Below are 22,854 nucleotides of genomic sequence, written 5' to 3' on the forward strand. Positions count from 1 at the left end.
GCGGGATCTCAGTGTAAACATGGAGAGTGGACTCGCAGGGGTTGAGAGCCACAGAAGGGCACGTACGCGGAGACGCCGCTCACGGTCCCCGGGAGCATTTGCAAAGTCGAGGCCGTGCTAGAGTCACCAGGATACCAGCACAGCCCCTGGGGCGGGCCAGCGCACATGCTGTGAAGCTCACCACCTCCATCCCCAACCACAGGCCACAACATGAGCCCAAACTGCACATTTCAAGTTTACCTGACAACTTTTACACATGTCCAGAACCCATTCACCGGCAACCTGTTTCACGAGTTATTAAGGACTATTCAAACGTCGCATTCACAAGGAAAATTCAGCATCTTAACTACAATTTTCTGAGGCCTCTAAGCCAGTGTCCCAAAATGAGAAAAGTTCCTTCTTCAGAGCAGCAACACAGACAGGCAGTACTCCTTCCCGTTAACCGTCTAGTCCACGCTGCTTTCACACTACACCAGCAGGACTGGGCCACTGCACAGCGCCTACGACCCACAGAGCCTAAAGGAGTCTCTAGTGGGTCCTGTACAGAAAAAGCCTGCTAACCTCTGCTTTAGAGCATGAAAATCAGAGAAGCCAATTTTCTCTAGATCTTAACAGGCAAAGTCAACATCTAGGTGGTAACTGTAATATGGGGCAAGTTCCAGAAAATGTGTCCATTTGAAATTCTCCAATGACTACATTTAATTTTAAGGTGTCAAAAATGACTCACAAATTGACAAATATCTTTAAAGTTTTGTATTTGGTCAAACCAGCCCTCCTTAAAAGCTAAGATGGACTAAATATAATTGTGATGTCCATGGTACCACGTGAGACCCCATGTCATTGCCAGGCTATATCTCACAGAAGACCAGGTTTCTGCGAGGTCGCACGAGGATTTTGCAAACAACAAACCCTAATGAGTTTCCTAGGCAAATGCTTTCGGTTCCAACATTGCTATTCCAACCAAAAGTATATTTTGTAAATAATAACATCATGTTTCCCACCACCAGTCAATTTGCCCTTCTCATGCTGAGACACTAAAAGCAATGCCACCTGCAAAGCACTGGAGTCCTGGGGGCGTCACTCTCCTTCCAGTGACAGGAAGCAGGCAAGTTGTGCTGCCATCCCAAGCTCAAGCGGAAGATCCCTTACAAATGGACCAATGGGCTCAAGAGAGCAGCTTCCCAGGTTCTGCAGTCGAGAACTTGAGGGACATCTGACGCTGACCACAGAAGGACTGAAGGCAAGCCTAACTAAAGGTACTGGTGAACTTGAAATACTATGAAAGCAACACAAGTCATGCTCCTTCAATGAAGGACACTCCCTTCACCTGGACGTACCGGGCCTGGGCCGGAACAGGTTCTCCAGGAGAGAAGCCGGAAAGCCCTCCTCACAGTCTGACCTCAAGGCTGAGGCACTAAAAGTAAAGGTGACACAACTAAATTACTTCATTCTTTGTCTTAAAAGAAATAACAACTAACAAAGAATAAACACACCCAGTACTTCAAAACCAACCAGAGAAACAAAAAGGCAAACAGGCAAAAAAGAAATTAAAAGGCCTACTGTGATGTCCCCTCCACCCACCAGAAACAAAAAAACCCCAAGCCAGTCATCCAAAACCAGCTAAAATCTAAGTACCAAATGAGCACCATCGAATAATTAATTCTAAGGACCAATGAGCAGTAAAATTCCACAGAAGCTGCGTGTTACAGGAGAAGAAACTGCAGAGCGATGCAGGCCTCTGACCGACCGCGACATGCGGAAGCCCGAGGCTCGAGGCCCAGCGACTTCCGAGAGAAGCGCGTGACGGTTCCACACGCTTGGTGCAGATGCCGGGCCCAGCCCCACAGCCAGAGCCTCCCGTCTGTGGTCCACGCCGTATGGAACCCTTATCAAGTATCTGCAGATGGATTCGTATCGACTATGCACAGTGAAGACACACAAGGTACAAAGAACGATGCTACCCGCCTCCGGTGAAGAAAGAAACGCTTATCCCCGTGGTCAAATCCCCTGTGTGAACTCGGGTCACCGACTTCAGGGAGCAGGGACCACTACTGCCACTCGCTGTGTGACACAGCCAAGCATTTCTATAACTTTTACAAACGTGTCCAGAACCTGCCATGTTTGTATCAGCGGCAGCCTGGATGTAATCTTCCATCCACACCATGGTGAGATAGTTCCACGTTGCCTTGTTTTGCTCTAACAGATTTTCACTGATGTGTCCCAACATATAAATTGATCACAATCTATTCTCCAGCTGACACAGTGTAGGTGATTTCCCAGTACGTACTATGACAAATATGGCTGCTATCGCATTTGTGCTCAAGAGTCCTCATGTTTCCAGGTAAAACTAAAGTTTTGATTGGAAACTATTTAGAAACCCAACCATGTTGGGTTTCTTTCAATGGGCATTTAAGTCACTCCTTCTGTGAAGTAGGAGTCAGGGCATGCAAATGCATGGTGACACTCTGTGCATTTAAAACGACTTTAACAACAAACATAACCCAGAAAGTGAATATTCGCATCTCACTTGCTCAACGAGCAACATTTGCTGACCACCAGAGTCAACAAAAAAAACCCTCCTGGAACCAGTAAGATTATAGCAAGGTTGCAGGATACGAGGTAAATATGGAAGTCATTGTTTTCCTACATACCACTGATGTACAAGTGGAATTTGAAATTAAAAACACAATACCATTTACATTACCACCCAAAAATGAAATATTCAGGTATAAATCTAACAAAACATCTGTAAGACCTATATGAGGAAAACTACAAAATGCTGATAAACGAAATCAAAGAACTAAATAAACAGGCAGACATTCCACGTTGGTGGACAGGAAGACACAATACTGTCAAGATGTCAGTTCTTCCCAATTTGATCTATAGCTTCATTGCACTCCCAATCAAAATCCCAGTAAGTTATTTTATGGATATTACCAAAATGATTCTATGATTTATATGGAGACAGAAGACCCAGCAGAGCCAACACAACGTTGAAGTGGACTGTCTCTACCCAACTTCAAGACTTACTCTAAAGCGACAGCAATCAAGACAGGGGCAAAAGAACAGACAGATAGGTCAATGGAACAGAACAGAAACCCTAAAAATACACCCACATAAACACAGTCAACTGATCTTTGACAAAGGCGCCACCGAGCCCAGATGGTCTCTTCAACAAAGGGTGCTGGAACCACTGACACCCAGATGCAACAAAAACGAACCTAAACACAGACCCTAAACCCTTTACAGAAACTAACTCAAAGTGGATCACAGACCTAAATGTAAAATGCAAAACTATAAAACTCCTAGAAAATAATAGAGGAGAAAACCTAGATAACGGTGGCTATGGTGATGCCGTTTTAGATACAACACCAAGACACAATCCGTGAAAAAAATTATTGATAAGCTAGTCTTCATTAAAATTCAGAACTTCCGCTCTGCAAAAGACAATGTCAAGAGAAAGAAGATAAGCCACAGACTCGGAAAAAATACTTGCAAATGAAATACCTGATAAAAGGACTGTTATCCAAAATATACAAAAAACGACACAGTAAGAAGACAGACGACCCGATTAAAAACCTTAACAGACCGAAGATCTTAACAGACACCTCACCGAAGAAGGCATGCAGATGACAAACAAGCACATGGAGATGCTCCCATCACGTCACCAGGAAAACGCAAGTACAAACGACGGGACAGCAGCACACACCCACCAGAATGGCCCCCACCCGGGACACTGACAGCACCAGGCGCGGCGAGGACGTGGACCCACAGGAAGTCTCACTCACTGCGGGCGGGACGGCAGGTGGTGCAGCCACAGGAGGACAGTGGGTGGTTTCTTCCCAAAGTGGACGTCCTCTCACCACAGGACCCAGCGATCACACGACTGGTATTGACCCAAAAGAGCTGCAAACTTACGTCCACACAAAACCTGCCCATGGACGTTTACAGCAGCTTTATTCATGACGGCCAAACCTGGACCCACCCAGACGCCCGTCCGTGGGTGATGGACAAACTGTGGTCCATCCAGGCGACGGGCTGTTGTTCAGTGAGAAAGAGAAATGAGCCACGAAGCCCTGGACAGACACGGGGGCACCGTAAGTGCATATGACTGCGTGAAAGAAGCCCGTCTGAGCAGGCGTCCAGTTCTGTGACATTCTGGAAAAGGCAGGACTGCGGAGACAGTGAGAGGACAGGGGTCGCCAGGGCCGAGGAGAGAGGAATAGGTGAACACAAAGGGTTGTTACAGCAGTGAAAACTCTGTATGGTATCATAGTGATGATTACACGTCATGATACATTTGTGCAAACACACTGAAGGTACACCACCAAGAGTAAACTCTAAACTTTGGAATTTGGCTGATAACGACATGTCCATGTAGGTGCATCGATTTTACATGTCCCATTCTGCCGGAGGGTGCTGAGATGGGGAAGCCTGTTCATGTGCAGGGACAGGGGCATGTGGGACATCTTTCTCTTCCTCTCAATTTTGTTGTGAAACTTACACTACTCTAAAAAACACTAAGTCTTTTAAAAGACTTAGATCTGAGGCACCCAGCTGTTGAAATGAGTAGCCTCTGGTCACGGAGGCGGCAAAGAAAGGAAAACCCACAGAAACTCACCATGTGTTATGTGTAATGGATTCTCAATGCTCATTTATCGGTTACTTTGAGCCCAAACCCTCTTTGTGCCTGTACCTCACTGGAATATCACCATTTCTCTGTGCGACAGGTACTGTTATCGTATTATGAGATATATAAGGCACCTAAAACTAACGGCACACAGTAGGTTCTCACCAAAAGCTATTAGTAAGCACTCATTTATTAAACGAAAAAAGAGCATTAAAAAGGTGCAAGTTACAGTCAAGGCATGGAGAGGCCAATAAGAAAAGAAAGTTTACTGATAGGACAAGGCAGGTCCTGGCTCCAGGGGACTCCGGTTGGGAGTCAGCAGCGAGAAGAACATGAACAAACGGCATGCCTAGCAGAAGGCAGGCAGAGTGAGAGACCCGCTTCAGCCTGGGGCGAGCAGAGGCCCCGAGTGGGTCTGAGGCTCACAGTCTGTACGTCGGCTCTGCTCAGTGGTCAGACGCAAGACTGCCAAGAAAGGAAGCAGATCTCTCTGAATCCCATCCTCCCCGTCTCCCAATGCAATGGACAGGAGTTCATCAGGGCACAGAGTTGCAGAGCTCCGTGCAGGAGCTGCTGGACGAGCGGGTGAGCTGGCCCATAAGCGCGGACCTTGTACAGACCTCAGAAGCGAAAGAGACAATGGCTTAGTATCCAAAACACATTAGAAACAGCAGCAAATCATTATGAAAAATACAACCCAATAGAAAATGGGCAACAGACATGAACAGGTAAATCACAAGAAAACTCAGATGTTGTGAACATGAGAAAAGTCTCGACCTCACTGGTCACCTAATGTACAGACACATACGCAGACAGAGATCAACAGACAGTACAGAAATTCTTTATAGAAATGAAACACAGCGTGAGGTGTTGCTGAGGGTGTGGGAAAGCACAACACCGGTGTAGGCTGGTGGAAGCGTGAGCTGCGGGGACCAACGTGGCGTAGCGTACATGACTATAAATGTGCTAGTCCTATTTGTCAGATTCCACTGCTGGACAAAGTCCGGGGGCCTGTCCCACAGGCTCGCAAGGAGCATTCGTCCAAGATGTGCACGGCACTGCTTGTGGAGTAAAACCCGAAAATAACCTACATGTCCATCAGTCAGGGAAAAGAAAACCCAAATGGTTCATCTTCTTTGATGAAGAAACTTAATAGGAGCTAACTGCATCCAGAAACAACTTGTAAAAACCTATACAAAACTAGGAACTTGGGTTACACTGTATTACACGTACCACTCACGTGCCACACACTTTGTAGTATGAAGCTCCCAAATGGACCGGAGAGGCTGGAGCCGGTGAGATGGAGTAAACACACCCCGCCCCTGAACACACGGAAAAGCTATGGGAGACCCCGAAAAGAAAACAGCAGCAGGCAGATTGGGAAGACAACCACTTGGCCCCCAAACCCAGGAGTGGCACCAGCCCCCCCAGAGAAGAGCACCAGCACAAGACTTGAGGAGCAGAAGGGGGGGGTCCCCGGCAGGGACCATGCTGGCAGCGGGTTCCCCGGAGAACTCAGGCTCCCTGGGGACTGTCCTCCTCACCACTGGGAGAGCTGTGACCTCTGAGCTCAGCTGCTTGGCCCTGCACATGGGCACAGCTGCAGCAGCGTGACACAGAAGTCCAGGGGAAGGGCTGAAAGGGGAGCCCCGGGGAACCGACAAGTACCAAGGACACTACAGAGAGTTATAAGCTCAAGACAGTGAACCCCCCCACACAAGGCTGTTAGGAACTCCTAGCCTCCCCCCAGGCTATGTATGCATGGATCGGATCCCAATAGCAGATCCAAACTCTGAGAAGTACAATGGCAACTATCACAGGGTGACACACTGGCCGCAGGGGGCACACGAGGCAGACCTGGTAGCACTGCAAAGGCTTCCTGAAGGTGGAATGACCCTGAAACCACCACACAGAGAAGGCGGGTCAGAACCAGTGAGCTGAACCCAGCTAGGTTGACTCTAAAACAAAACATCAACATTTTCCATGAGATTAAGTAAGACCCAGGGTTGCAAACATAGTATTCAGATGTGGGAGGCTGCCCAAAATTGCTCAAGCTTCCAAAGAAACAGGAAGAATACCAGCTCACGTGGGAGAAGACACCAGGAGACACCGAAGGACAGGTGATGGCAGTACCGGACAAGACTCCAAGGAGGCCAGTATGAAAATGCTCCCAGGAGAAAAGCAAGCACTGCAAGCGAGTGGTGTCCCCACAGTCCCACGATTTCCCGCCCTGATCCCTGGGACTGTACCCACATCACACCCCAGTACGTGGCACGGCACAGAGACTGCAGATATGAGCAAGGTTATCCATCAGTGGACTGAATTAACCAAAGGAGTCGATCCAGTTCTGCGTAATCTAACCCCACGAGCCCACCAAAAGCAGAGTTTTCTCTGACTGGCAGCAGAAAAGGAAGTCAGAGAGGTTCCAAGTGTAAGAAGGATTCAGTGAGCTCCAGGGGCTTGAAGATGAGGTGGGGTCGTGTGAAACGGAAATCAGTCAGCCATGGAAGCTGGAAGTGGTCCCCAGCTGACAGCCGGCACGGAATCAGGGACCTGAGCCCTACAAACGCAGGGAGCCGGATTCTGCCAGCACCCTGAACGCACCCGAAGCAGATTCTTGCCCAGAGCCTCCAGAAGACCCCAGCCCTGGACGGCACCTCGATCTTGCCGAGACCCTCGCCGGAGAACCAGTGAAGCCCACTCAGACGTCTGACCTACAGAACTGTGAAGTCAGTGCTTTTTCAGCCACAAAGTTAGTGGTCATTTGTTACACAGCAACAGTAAATAGACACTGATTTGGGAGCCTGGAAGTGGGGTGCTACCATGAGAAACACTTGTGGAAGGTCACGTAGAGGTGATTATTATAACCCTGAAGTATCACAGGATAGCATTTGGGGTTCACTGATTACTCCAAGGTGAGAATGTCTCTTCTGTTTGTATCACTTTTCTGAAATGGTATTGGATAGACAGTGCGTCCCTTAACTCCCCAGGCAGTTTGGTCCTGCTGTTTTGTTACAACCATTGCCAGATTAACTGTGTCCCTTGGAGGAGGCCCGGGCCGCGCCCTCGGACACACGTGCAGAGCACGGCCGCATTCTTGTTGTCACCGTACACTTTGAGCTTGGTGCACTGTCCCGGCTTCAGGTCCCCCAGAAGTTGCAGCATCGTGTCCAGTAGCACCTGACTGGAGCTGACCAGGAACTCGCGGCCACAGGCCACGGCGGCCACATCTGCAACAGAAGGATGACACAAAGTGTCACAATCTCTGTAACTTCAGAAGCTAGGAAAGTTTGCGCGCAATGGAGTATTTGTTGCTGTTTTTCTCCTAGCAGACCCAATGAAAACACGGAAAACTGGGGGGCGCATAAGCAAATGGTGCTGAGCACAGAGCCGACAGCCCCCTGGAAAGAGGTACTGACGTCACAGCAGTGGAACGCCGTCTGTGGTTAGCAAACACCTGGTGAGGGACAGTGCTTGCAGCCAACCCCAGGATGGCAGGGGCACAGATTAACGGCTGCGGATCTGGCTCCAAACAGAAGGTGGGGGTGGACTTCTTTATTTGGAACCAGAGACGCTAAACCCACTCAGCCCTGGGAGCGAACTCCTAATGACTATGAACCACAGGGCTAAGCAGAAATCCTGAGGTCAAAGACCACGTGAAAACCGACTCAGGAAAACTTTTTTCCTCAACTGGACATCATATTCTGGTCAGCAAGGGCCACGTCTCTTCATGCCTGAGGCCGCAGAGCAGACCAAGTCATCCCACGGCTCCCCAGGGGCCCGTGCAGCTCACCCTGGCTCCTCCACATTCCCAGACATCTGCAAGGACACACCGCTGAGCCCAGGACTACAAGCACGTGTCGGTACATCTGTCTCGGCTGGGTCTAGTGATAAGCATGACGCAAGGTGGCCCAGGGGACCAGAGCCGGCAGTAAGTATCACCGTCCTCCGACTCGAGTGGAAACGGTTCAAGTAATCACAGCTAAGTGGGTGTCGGCTGGATGATCCTGCGGGATGCTGCTATGAAGTTCAAGATGCTTCTTCTATTTTTATTTTGCTAAGAATTATCAAGGCTGGAGGACGAATTTCATGGCTTACTTGTCCTTTGATGAACTGTAATCTGATGGCAGAAAATTCCATTATGCTCCCAGATCGTAATGGAATCAGATCCTAGGCACCCCTATTTATTTTTGTGGACCGGAGCTGAGAAGGATCGAGAGATGTGTGTTAAAATCTAACAGGTTTGTTTTCCCATTTTTGCTTGTCTTTCCAGCAATTTCTGCCTCAGAAGTTGGTGCTGTGTTATGTGGTATATAACTCATGACAGCTGTAACTTTCCTGAACACAAGACTCTTCACTGACACGAACTTACCTTCCTTGTCCAATGAATTTGAACCCGGTAACTATATTTTCAAGTTTGGAGGAGAAACGAAGCTTGAAGCATTTGGCATCATAAACCCCTAAAAAGCCATTTGAAAGTAGTTTCTCAGGGGAAACATTCTTTGTGCAACTCCAGTGGACCACATACTGGAACCCCACAGGAAAACATACACTGTAGCTACAAACGTTGGTAGCTAGACTCTAGAGATGGTTTTCCAACGACCCATCCCTCTGGATGCAGGGTCACCCCTGCCCTGTGACTCACATGTACCCAGCAGAGCACTGCTGCGTGACTGACGAGGCAAAACAGGAAGGAGCCTGCTGGCTCCCCCCGTGGTCCCTTGCCACTCGATCCAGGAGCCCTGAGGTAGGAAAGCCCTGTGACAACCCTAAAGCTGCAGTGATACAGAGACCACAGAAAGAGCAGCCCTGAGACGACGTGACTAGAGCGAGACGCCCCGCTGGCCCCAGCTGTCATTCCTCCACAACATGAGTCACCCGAGCCGGGGCCCAGATACTGCAGAGGGCAGCAAATCCGCCTGCCAACCCTGGGCAAACCGCAGATTTATCATCGAAATAAATGACGGCTGTTGTTCAAAGACTTGAAGTCTTGGGGTGGCCATTTACACAGCAGTAGATAACAGGGACGTCACTACTACATCTCGGAAGAAACAATTACAGAGCAAACATTCAGTGCATCATACCAGGCAATAACACCCAACAAACTGACTAGTAAATGCAGTCCGTATTGTGTGTCCACTATTGTAATAGCACACGCCAAACCTGCATTTCACTGAATAGCAATAATAAAGAAAAACCTATGAAATAAAATAAATGTGGATAACTTCCTAAACAGACAGCTCCAGTATTCGTCAATCTGTCTGGGGTGCTTATGTGTCAACTCTAGAACTATAAAGGATGGCTGGTTTATTTTCTGTTAAAATTTACTTACTTTTTTTTAGATTCACTTTTTATTAAAGTTATTTCTATAAGTTACCATAGTAATAATTTAAACAATGAATCTGGCGTCAATTATGTGTGCTGCTAAAGATGTAAAGAGTTGAAATGTATTATGTCTGATACTTTTGCTTTAAGTTGTAATACTTTTGTCTTATTTTCAGCAATAGAAATAATGGGATACTGGCATGACGACACACATATAGATCAATGGTAGAAATGAGAGTCAGAAATAAACCCTCACATTTATGATCCACTGATTTTCAACAAGGGTGTCAAGAAAATTTGAACACAGAAAAGAATAATCTTGACAACAAACAATGCTGGGGCAACTCGATGTTTATGCAAAGAAATAGCTGGCCCCCTACACTTTACACCATGTGTAAAACTTAACTCAGAGTGGATCCAACATCTAAATGTAGGGGCTAAAACTATAAAACTCTTAGAAGAAAAACACAGGAGCAAATCTTCATAACCTAGGATGGTTATGGCTCCTTAGATATGACACCAAAAACGCAGGCAACTAAAGAAAAAATATATGGGATATCACCAAAAATATACTGGATATCACCAAAATTTAAAAATTTTGCGTTTTGAAGGATACTTATTCAAGTATCCTTGGACAAGTGATGGAATGAGAGAAAATTTTTGCATATCATGTATCTGATAAGGGCCTGGTATCTAGAATATACAAAAAACTATTACAACTCAATAATAATAAGACAAGTAACTCCATTTTAAATGTCTATTTAAAGACTTCTCCAAAGAAGACAAATGACCAATAAGTACATGAAAAAGGCTCAACAGCATTAACCATCAGGAACGTGCACGTCATAACCACGATGAGACACCCACTACGATGGCTATAATCAAAAGGTAATTAAAAAAAACAGGTGTTGGCGAGGATGTGGAGAAACGGAAGCCCACATACATTGCTGGTGGGAATGGAAAACGGTGCCGCCACTGTGGAAAATGGCCTGACAGTTCGCCAAAGGGTTAAGCCAACCATCTGACCCAGCAATTCCACTCTCAGATCTATAGCCACGAGACACAAAGACTACGTCCCCACAAAAACTTGCACACAAATATTCATAGCATCATTACTCACAATAGCCAAAAAGTAGAAACAACCCCAACGTCCACTGAGGGACAGATGGATGGATGGATGGATGGATGAATGACTGGAAGGATAAATGTGCTGTCGCCATGCACTGGGGTATCATTCGGCCATGAAAATGAAGCACTGATACCGGAAAACACTGTAGTAAGTGACAGAAGCCAGTCACAAAGGACCACACAGTGCACGACTCCATTATCTGCAATGTCCAGAACAGGCCAATCTATAAAGACAGTAAGTAGATTAGGGGTTGCTCTAGAGCTGGGGCAATGGCAGGACTGAGGAGCGAGGGCTAAGGTGAGCAGGGGCTTTTGGGGGGCTGATGAAAACATTTTTAAATTGATGGTGGGGATGGATGCACAAGGACACATAACTGTCTCCCTTAAGTTGGCGAGTTGCAGGTGTATTACTCCACCTCAGTAACTCTGTAGTATCAGTAACGGCACTAGTAACAACAGGGACACAATTTCCATGTCCAGGGGGCGACTCAGTCTCAACTGCTCATCTGACCTGTGTTCTGTTAACCTCTCACCTGCAGCACTAACACTGCACCATCGTTTTTTAAAGAAACACAGCAGGTTTCCTCGGTGTTAATATTGTGACCATTTTGTTGTTTGGTTTTGGTTTCTTCGCGTTTGCTGTGGTAGTTTCTCACCAACTCCATTATTCAGTTGTCAAATGTGCACCACTTGTGAAACCCCTCCGAGCGGGAGGGGAAGTGGCCCCCAGAACTCAGTTTCTCCCCTACTGTGGATGACGGGGCTCGTGCAGCGACCAGTCAGATCAGAGAGCAACACGCTGTGCCGAGGGCCAGGGAGGCAGACGGGCTACTGTCCTGTTGCTGCTGCTGGCCCGTTCTGTACAGCGATTCCTGGGACACGTTCCCAGATGGCTTACGACCTGCTCCTGCCTGCACCTGCAGAACCTGCCTCCGCAGGTTAGATGAGCTTCCACTGTGGTGTGAGCACACCCCACGGTCAGGAGGGCCAGTCACAGCGGCATCAATGGCCAGGTATACGGTGACACGGTGTCCCTTCCAGCCACATGCTGTCACCTGGTGACCCGCCATGAAGAAAACACCTCCAAGCAAAAGGCCTCAGCTTCCCTACGGCTCAGCCAAAGTACAGTTCCTGTTCCCTGGGCTGGCTCCTGGCACCCAACTGCACTCTCAGGAAAGGCAGACTCCGGCATCTCTTCCTTCTCCAGACCCTTGACCGTAACTGGTCGGTACTCTGGGCCCATGATCAGAAAGACACTCCCTCCTCCTCCGCAGCACAACCCGCCAAGTTGAATGGACAGTGATTTATTTTGCAAATGGAGCCGACAAAGAAATGGAACTACAGGAGGATGATTTTTGTAAGTCCCAGAAAATTCTCCTATGTACAAATTATAGCCAATCTGAATATTAAGTTGCCCACATCATGCATGAGTCAAGAAGTAACCAAAAATTAACCATAGTCCCAGAATCCCTACGGGAAAAAAATTCTATGGACAGTCAAGTAATTGGAGCAAAAGCCAAGAGTCCAGATGATGCTCCTACATCTTGACCTCAACTTCTTCAATTCGCTCGAGCTAAAACACAGGTGCTGTAGGCCAACCGTGAACAGCTGGTGGAGAAGGACCAGTAATTCCTTGTTCCAGGCCCTGCCATCGCCTGATATCACCTGTTTTCAAAAAGCCTAAAGGTGGGCGGTAAGCATTTGTCCAAGGCCCGTGAACAAGTCACAGAAAACGCTGCTCCAGTCTGTTGCGGCGCCCGGCGCACACACCAGCCTCCCTCCATCCCACCCGAAGCCAAATTCCTCCCAGGAACAGGGCAGGGCTCAGGTTTCCTGAGCGTCCTATTCCGCAGAGCTGCCTTCACCCAGAGCTACGTCCGCAGGGAGTCACTGAAGTCCCAGCCTGCCCCTCTCAAGTCCGACTCCCAGATTTAAGGACACACGGAGCCTGGGGGGCCCCTCTGACCCAGTAGGTCCCACTAATCGGGAAAGCTCTAACTAAGGCTGGCTGACTGTTCCTCACTAAGCTAAAGTAACGTGAGCTGCTAAGGAGACGCTCCAGCCCCACAAAGCGACACTTCGTGATCTGGGCCCTCCGCCTGCCAGCTGCAGGAAGGCTATTATCTAAGGAGAGGCTACAAACGGTCCACGACCAATCACTGAAAGCTAATGAAGAGAACTTCTGTCATTAACCGGACAGTGTAGGGAACAGGTACCAAGTTTTTCTGAACTAGCAAGCCCTCCACATGACTGGACTAAATCCAACATGTGAGAAACATGCCCTCGGAACACAGGAATCAAAAAGCCTTGCGTGGTCTCAAACGCTCTCTCAACAATGACCTCTAAGACCCCAGGTTGTCATGATGGTCCCGTGTGCATGAAAGGTGACCGTGCTCTAGGGCGGCGGTTCTCAAAGTGGCAGGAGAGGATGCTGTGTTCCGAGGAGACTTCCTGCAAGGTCTGGAGACTTTTGGTCGTCACACTAGGGGTTGCTGCTGTAACGGGTAGAGCCCAGGGCTGCTGCTAACCTCGGGCAACGCACAGGCAGCCCCCACGCCAAAGGATGCTGGTGTTGAGGCTGACACACGTTGATCTCGGGACGTTAATGCAAAGACACGCGTGCATCAAAGACCCACGGCCTCTCAGGGCCTGTCCTTGATCCAGAAGTCAAGGCTTACTGCCTCCTTGTGCCACGGCAACTGCCGCTCAGCTACATGTGATGGTCTTCAAACCTCGTTCTTGGACTGTCCTTCGTGGTCCGTACACAGGCGTGTCCTTTCAGCCTGATGGCAGCACCAGCAATGCCATCCCAACTGCTAACTGAAAACACCCAGCACGTTCCTTCTAGTCAATGAACTGCTCATGAAACAACGCCCCTTTCTCCTCCTCGTACAACAGTACATCAGGTAACACCCTCAGCCCGGCAAGTCATTACATGTGTGGTGACAGAGAGTGTAATGCCCCCGTATCGCCATAGTTCCAGAAGTGCGGTGCCAGAAGAGATCCCGTGGCAGACGCTCCCGGTCCAAAGCCTGCCGCGCTGCTGTTTGCTGAGCGGCCTTACCCTAATGTGAAAAGGTGCAATACCGGGCTGTTCATGAAGTCACTGGGTCTTGGGTCTAGGTGTCTTCCTTCTCACGGTGCCACAAGTTACGCTTGTGCATGTCTGTTGCTTGAGTCTTGCATGCTACAGGTCAGCCATTGTCCTGACTGCTGATTCAGCCAATGGTCCAGAGACAGAAACAGGACGAAATCACAGCGATCAGTGAACTGAAAACCAGCTCTCTACAAGCCACGCTCGCTATCAAGGAGGTGTAACAGCACTGCTGAGGGTCTAGACAGCCCGAGAACCGCTCCTAGAGCTCAAAGGACCAAGCACTGCCACCAACACCACACACACACACACACAAACACACACGGTAGACTATTCTGAAGACACGGGGAAAAGCAGCCAGCAGGATGGAAAAGGGTACAGCTACTGTGGAAAACAGGCTGTTTCTCAAAAAGTTAAACAAAGAACTGCCATGTGACCCACAATTCCACTCCTAGGTATATGCCCAAGGGTACCGACAACATGTTCCCACAGAAACTTGAACGCGAATGTTCACAGCAGCAGCATCTGTAATAACTAAGAAGTGAAAACCCGCAGAGGCCCGCCCACCGACCCCACTGCAGACCTGTACTGGGTGACAGGACGACTCCCAGTCAAGCCCCGGGACTGTGCAGAACCACACAAGCCCAGGGCTGGGCAGACCTCAGTCGTCATCTGGGGTCTAAGACTCTCTTCTCAGAAGATGAAATCAACAGTCACAGACCCAAGAACACAGGGCTGGTGACTGGCAGAAGCCAGGCTGAACACTAGGCCTCGGTCCCCATGCCCGCAGGCTTCCCCGTGTTAGTGGGAGCGTGTGGGGGAGCAGAGCAGTAGGAAGCATGGGGCCAGGGGAAGCGTGGTCGCTGACGTGAGGGAGCTCTGCGACAGACCTAGTGAGATGACTGCGTCCATGAGCGAGAAGAAGCTGGATCCAGTTCTGCCCGCAAATCATCAACAATCAAAAAGTCATGCTGATTCTGTAATCATTACCTAATATAGTTTGAAAGAATAAACCCACAATAAAGGAGCACAATTGTGACTTTCAAATCATCAAAAGCAGAAAAAGCAGTTAGAAAATTAAGTGTTCCACTTGCAAGGTAAGCAAGCTAACCTTCACAGGACTGCTGACCAACGTGCCCCATTTGTGCTCATACAGGTTACTGAGGACAATCAGAGGCCCCCACCACCACCCCCCGTGGATCAGCACCTTGGTTTACAAGGTGCAGTCACCCTACCATAGATCAGCAGGAGACTCACAACAACGTGAGCCATGAGGCAGGTGAGGAACAGAAGGTGCAGAAAACTTACAGCCTGGGAAGTGGACTCGCGGGGCCTGAAGGCACCTGCTTACCCGGGGCAGGCGCCGGAAGCCAGACGAGCCAGCAAGGTAAGTTCAGCTACAAGTTTTAACAACGTGCCAGATCAGCGTGGTAGCCGCAGCTGATGGGGAAAAGGAAGGGGTGGGGAGATATGGAGGAGGTCTGGGGAGGTGATGGAACTGGTCCACATCCCAGCTGTGGGGGTTGGTGACGATGCATTTGTTAAAACTGCAGAAGTACAAAAACATGAAGGAAAGACCTGTAAAGGATCTTTACTGTATGTAAACTTTAAAAAGGACCCTGTTTTAGAGGACAGCTACCCCAGGTCTCTGCGGCACTGCCTACTCCCCCCAGAAGAAGGTCTTGGTATCTGAGATGCACGAGCCCCCCAAGGCCTCTGCAGAGGAGCACTTCAATAACCCTGCACCCCCCTCACCAGTCAGTAATCTTCCTAGTAAATTCATCAACATGGAAGTGAAAACCCAACTGCCCACTTCCCAACTCTGAGAGTTCTCGCGTGAGCCCCTCCCAGTAGGAGAAACAAAGCCAAGGTGAGCGTGAAAGCTGAGCAACCGGCTGGCTCTGCCCACTGGCCAAGCCTCACTGCCACACGCCAGCGGCAAGTCAGGCAGCTCAAGTTCATGGCTCAGCAGAATGACAAATCGCATGTGTCATAGACCTCTGGCGTCACCAGCAAATAGCAGAAAATCTACTCATCGAATTTGCAAATGCCTTCGTTTGAAAAAAGGAGACCTTAGAACAATTTTAAAAGGGAGAGCAATGCAAGCGTCCCACTGAAGGTGCTATGGTGAAAGCACACGACGACGCCGTCCTGCAGCAGGTTTAAGTGCTGAGTTAAGCTAGGCCTGGCCTGGAGACCACGTGGTCTCCCATCTGCCCAGAAGAAGTGTCACCAATTCTTAAAGGATTAGGGAAGGACTGTGGTCACACAGGCTGTCAGGAGGTGAAGGATGACACCCCCAGGAACAACAAAATTTCCTCTCTCTTTACCAGCAGGGAATTATCCGAAGATACACAGCAGACACGAAGAGCAACGTGAGAAAACAACCCCTAGCAATGCACTTAACTCTTCCGCTGCCTTCAGAACGAAGAGCCCTGGGTCTCACCGGTACGTGCCACCTCCTGTGCTGAGAGCGCAGCTAGTTAGCTGGCTTTGTCCTTTACCGCGGTTTGGCTGCAGAATTCTGTCACAACTACACCTATTACCTTGGGGAGACATTTACTAAGGAGACAGTTTAGGTCTGGAATCTTTAATTATTGCCTCACAACAGCAGCAAGAGCTTAGCTGAGCTCAGCTTAGACTTTTCCTTGACTAGATGTTAATAAAGTGATGAGGACGCCAAGTGACAAGTATATCAACATACAGTTTGGTTCTGACTTCGTCAACGCAGACTGAAGGGAAATGTCCTCTCACCCCGTGCTTCCTAAGCCCAGTCGTGCCCGCTCACCAATACTGTGTGGACCAGAATCACCTGGCGGGATGTGTCACAACACACACCTGGGACCTATCCCCGACTCCCCAGGGTAAGAACCACAGGGGTCTGAGAAAGTGCCTGAGAGATGTTTATGCCCACACACCTGACTGTAATCACCGCTGCAGAACACACTGAAAACACTCACTAGTCTTGAAAGAATGACTTACTTGTTACGATTCCCGCCAAAGCAAAAACAAACTGATTCTCGTCAGAATTGAGCTCCTTGACGTCTCCATCCAGCGACTTCACAAAACTCTCCATTGTTTGACCAGTGATGCTGAAAAACTTCAAAGCTTTATCCTGCAAGTTTGGAAATGGAAGTATCACACTTTCACAGATACCAGCATGAAAACATTTGAAAAGTGCAAGGTGCAGAAGACTCTAGTGTTAATTACAGAAGCAAGATTTGAAAATATATTCCTTCATTAAAAGTTTCTACTGAAAAGGTCAGAAAAAAAAGCTTTTACTTCACTAGACATAAATATGACTACTAGTAGAAAAATTACCCTGAAGCCTAAAGCCAAGAGTAAAATAAAAATATACGTATGGGAAACAGCTCAAAATTTACACAATGCTGGAAGTACTGGGACGAATTCACACAATATTATACTGGAAAAATGTGTCCTCTATTTGTTCTAGGCATGAAACCAGAGATTTTCAAACCTCTGGCAGAACTGTTTTTCAAATAAATACTTTATCACTTGGCAAACAGTATTTCCAAGTTTGTGGCACCTCCGTGGGGCTCTGAGACCCTGTTGGAAAACCGAGGCACTGACCCAGGGCACAAGGAGCTGCCCGGAGACATGCTAGGACCGCTCTGTGGTCACGGCTACAACCCTGCACCTTAGCTAACTACCCCTGAGCCATACATGCACGAATGGGTGGATTTTATGGTGTGTAATATGGCTCAATAAAGTCAATAAACTCTGTAATACACTTAGTCTCTCCGCCTAAAGCCAAACACAATCTTCACGTTTATAGGCGATAAGGAATTTACTACCAGCCTCCCGCCAAACATCGTCCCCCTGGCTTCCCGTCCCCAACACATACTCCCAGGGCAAACCTCAGTCTTCCCCGGTTCCTTCCTTCTGCCGGGTGTGGAGTCCAGCCGCACGGCCGGCATCCCGGCCCCCGTTACCAGGCTCTCCTCTCCTTCCATCCCCTGCACAGCCAGCTCCCTCCACCCGAGCCACTGCACTTCGAATGAGGCTTCCTGTGTCCTCTGCAGCCCCAGCCCCACAGCTCCTGACACGCGCTCTCACTGCCGGGGTAACCTTCCCCACGCGCTCCTCCGTCCTTTCCCTCGTACTCAGAAACCCTCAGGGAACCCAGGCCTCCGCCTACTGGGTAAAAGCAGACTGTGCCGACAGTCCTCCAAAATCGCACCCCACCAGTCCTGGTCAGCCTCATCTCCCTACGCCTTTACCAGACACGCCTCCACTCTGCCAACTGTCCCTAAAACAAACGTCAGACCTCTCACCCTGTGCCTCTGATGATGCCATGTCTGTCCTCGGGAGCTGGCCACCCCGTTCTCAGCCGTTACTGCCTATTCAAGTTCATCCAGGCCCATCTCTTCCTCTACGAAGCTCCTCGGTGGGTGTGGGTGTGCGTGTGCGTGTGCGTGTGCGCACACTAACATGTGTATGTCAACTAACACATAACATCCGATCAGTTAACTATTACACTACCCAATGGTGACGTGTGTAAGAGCACTTTAAACTCAGTCGCACACACACAACGCCAAGCCACAACCCGGGGGTGGTACTACCGCCACTAATACCATCCAGCGTCGGGGAGAGCAAGCCTCTCCTGGCATTTGGTTTTCATACCCCCCGAGCACCAGGTTCCAGCGCCCCACACCCAGGGTATTCCAGAACTGCTGGGTGAGTGAGGGAGAGATGGGTGCGGTGTGCAAGCGCCCTGCAGACCCCGCGGCTCCCGCTTACCCCTCCCAGAATGGCTCTGACGGCCTCCTCGCTGCTGGACACGCCCCAGAGCAGCGTGCAGGCTGCGGCGCCCATCTCCGTGCAGTACTCAGCCTGCTGCAGGAGCTGCTGCTTCACCTCATCCAGCTGCTGTCGCAGAGCCAGCTTCGCCTGGTGTCAAAACAAAGTCAGAAAGATGGACAGAATTCCACTTCGAAATATCTCGTTTTCTTTCCAGATGTTTTTAAAGGAAAGAAATGCGCACAGAATTACAGAAAATAGTTGGCAAATGAAAACCACGCCTTAGAGAGCCACAATCATATTTAAAAATTAACTTCAAGGGTAAAATTAACACCCTTAGAAAAGAACATCCTACTGCATTAGTTTATAAATACCACCAAAGACTTGACTTCATCTTCCTTAAGTCAATGAAAACATGAGGCATCTCAGGTCCCAAGTAGCTAAATCCAGGACCAGCACCAACGGGGACACCTGAACAAAGTGACAACCTTCCCGAGGAGAGAGTCCATGAACTGTCCTCCCGATGTCCCTCTGACCACCAAGCGCTCCTATGGTTCAGCTCCAGGCAGGTGCTGGGTGACGCGGGGCTTCCTGCCCTCCCGGCCACCCCCACCAACATCACTATTCCTTGTTACCTGAAATTCCCTTAGAAGGTGACAGTATTTCCTCACTTAATCAGAGATAAACTTAGAAACATAAAAACATAGTTAATTTATTCCAAAGTATAAATAGCTCAGTAGCCCACAGAGTTAAAGTATATCCGATGTCCTAGGTTCTTCATTTAGAGAGGTGAGGACAGGGCAAGTAAAGCAGAGCAGCCATCAGTAACCACCGCGGGCAGTCAGCAGCCGCCAACACCCAGGCCGACCTCCACCAGCAAAAGGATTACAACTCGCCCAAGGCTCAGGTGATGGTGAGCGTTTCTTAGCAATAAAGTACGTTTACTTAAGGTTATATACCTCAACATTGATTTTTGTTTGGGACATAATGCTACTGCAGGCTTAACAGACTACACTGTAGTGGAAACATAACTTTTATGTGCACTGGGAAATGAAATAACTCCTGATTCGCTTTACTGCAATATTTGCTTTATTGCAATGGTGTGTGGAAAATGTTTGCAACAACTTCCCTTTCGTTACCGTAAAAAGTAACTCTTTCCTAACAAAAATATATGTAACAAAAACTGGCAGTCTCTATTTTAGCTGGTTTGCTGGCTGTGAAAGGTGCACACCGTAAGGAGACAACGTAGTGAGGAGAAACCGCAGGTCCACAGCCGAAAGGCCTGGTCCAAAGGAGAACACGGACGCTGCCCGCCGCCTGGAACTGTTCACAGCCGGCAAAGCCAGGCACGGAGACAGCGCCGCCGACTCGGGCTTTGTGCGAAGGCTCATCTAACCTTCCAGTGACAGCACAGTCCTCCAGGAAGGAACCCACATCCCCTCCAGCAGTTTCACTCCTCCAAGAATGCTGGGCTCTTGCTGCTCTGCCAGGACTCTCGGGGCCAGTCCCTTAGGTCACACCAAGGCTGTCATCGCCTCCAGCGGCCTCCTCCACGGATCAATCATCGCTGAGACTCAATCATCGTTGAGAATACATCTCGACTAAGATCACAAACCAAGCTTTCCTGCTTCCAGTCACCATTCTCCAGGGGGGTTGGGTGCCACTGCTCATCCAACACACTTCTTCCTGATTTTGAGTCCATGCTTTATTATCTATCTTTTCTTACACACTGGATTCAGTAACTTCCGCCTTTCCCTAACGACTGTCACCCATACTGAAACACTTCCCAGGATTTAGTCCCTGGAGTCTTTCCTGGGTCCTCACCCTTACATAAGCTTCCAGAGTCTGGTTCATGATCTGTGCAGCCCTGGACAGAGACCACAGAAAAGGCAGCTGCCAGTGGCAAGAGATACTGCTGTGTCACACAAACGTGCAGGGCTCGCGTCAGTGGTACATGGGCGGGACGACTTAACAGGAAACATCACTGGGAACAGCTGGACTTAAAACAGTCCCACTTTAAGGTCAGGTGTGAGGGCAGTGACATATTGGTGACGGGACGCTGCTTTGCCATGGCCATTTCATCCTTCTATGCTGGCACTTTACCAGAATGGCTTATTTTTAAACAGTACATCTAACATGCCAGCAAAACAGGCATTTCTCTCATGCTTATCAATTATAAAAACAGAAATCTAAAATTCTGCCCAATTTAAGCCTCAACCTTAACAAGATGTCTCAGCAATCTAAGGAATACATGAACCAACAGATTCCATTTTAGTTTATCATGATCTAAATGGAATGACAAAGCTGAAATTTCGCCTTTCAGTATGTGCTGCTCCACCTAACTGAATTTTCAGACTGAAACTCTTTCCTTAACCTTTGCCACTTGCTCAGTATTAAAGCCTATCAGTTTCCATCAGTTTTGGAAAACCTCTTTGTAGCTACAAACATTCAGAATTCCGTCACAAGAGAAGACAGCATGAAACAAAGCTTAGCACACAGGCAGTGGGATCTGGCCCAGCTCCCCGACATTCCTGTAAATCAGCAGCACCTGCAGACCCAGCTGTGCTGGGAGAAGCACGACGCATGGCCAGCTGCTGACCACCTGCCAGCACACGGGAAACGATACTTATCAGCTGCCATTACTAGTACAATTCTCCTTCTAGCAGTCAAAAATAAAAATACATTCAAGATCCAGATTTTACCAGACGTGGAAGAATAGTTCTAGTTTTACAAGAGAAGAAATAATTTTTCCATACAAAAAGTGAAAATTATGTGTAATTTTTAAGAAATATTATTAGTTTGTCCTAACATTAAAATGAAATTGGTTATTTCTAAAATATCAGTAAATGCAAAGGTGGAATTCCTTGGGTATATGAGAGCGCACTTCCCTTTAAAAAAAAAAAAATCAGTAAATGATCCCCTAAATTAATTACAAATGTTTCTGATTTAATATATCTCTGATTATAAATTATGTGCATGATATTTATTTCAAGATTCGTATATTATGAATGTTTATGTTTCAGAATGGTCTTTTAAACCTAAAAATTAACAGTAAGTGACTATTAAAAGGCACCCAGTGAATAATGTTCACATTAAATGGTTATAAAATGCAAGTGTTCGACGCCTTTCCAAACCTATCAGAATACATAATTAAAAATACCATCTTGAGACCTAGAGGCTAAGAAGGCTATCGCTGCCCTTCAGTGGCCACGGCCAGGACGCAGGCGCCAGGCCACAGTCTGTGAGCGCCGGGCTGTACCTTCTTCTCTCTCATGCTGTCAGCCTGCACCGTCTCCAGGCGGGCTCGGAAGTGCTCACTGTCCATCCTCAGTTGTTCCAACTCTTGCTCCTTCCTTTCCAAGTCTAGAAGACAGAGACATAAATCTCAATATTTCAAATCACTAATCTTGGAGGCACCCATTTTGCCCCATCTACTCTTGGAAAACCTGTACCGATTTCTGACGTAGTGGGATATGCATAACCAGCCCTTGAGTAACCAATATTCTAAAAGTCCTGCTTTGTAAGTTTTGATCAGTTTTTAGCCAATAGTAAAAAGTACTTTTTTCGTGGTTTTCTGCTTTGTGTGTTTAAGACCTCACTCTGCTGCCAGACTCGTACTCGAGGCTTTAAGGAAGTGTGTATTTAAAGGACTGCAGGCAGGGCTGAGAAGCCCGACTGTCTCATGGCACAGACTGTATGTATCTGCTCCAGAAAAAGCAGAAAGCAGCTCAGTGAGGAGACAGTGCCAGCCGCACTGACTCACAGAGCTCGTCTCACCCACCAGCAGACTGACTCAATGGGGACAGCTGCAGAGTCAGTGCAAGAGTGAGAACAACGTGACAGAGACAAGAAAAGGCCACAGGGGACGCGGGGCCTGTGGAGTCAGTCCTTCCTCTCCACCACATTCCTTTACGTG

General features: G+C 48.4%; 1 protein-coding gene across 1 annotated transcript in view; it reads right to left on the reverse strand.

Moving 5' to 3' along the window:
* The window catches only part of HSF2BP (heat shock transcription factor 2 binding protein), a 66,378-nt gene that overhangs the window by 30,972 nt on the left and 12,552 nt on the right, over positions 1-22,854 (reverse strand). Inside the window, exons 4-7 of the mRNA XM_033122760.1 lie at positions 22,198-22,301; positions 18,939-19,088; positions 17,160-17,292; positions 7,743-7,860 (exon numbers count right to left, since the gene is read on the reverse strand). Of these exons, the coding sequence (XP_032978651.1) occupies positions 7,743-7,860; positions 17,160-17,292; positions 18,939-19,088; positions 22,198-22,301 (505 nt within the window). The remainder of the gene's footprint in view (positions 1-7,742; positions 7,861-17,159; positions 17,293-18,938; positions 19,089-22,197; positions 22,302-22,854) is intronic.

Source organism: Rhinolophus ferrumequinum, chromosome 2 (assembly GCF_004115265.2).
Source record: "Rhinolophus ferrumequinum isolate MPI-CBG mRhiFer1 chromosome 2, mRhiFer1_v1.p, whole genome shotgun sequence".
NCBI lineage: Eukaryota > Metazoa > Chordata > Mammalia > Chiroptera > Rhinolophidae > Rhinolophus > Rhinolophus ferrumequinum.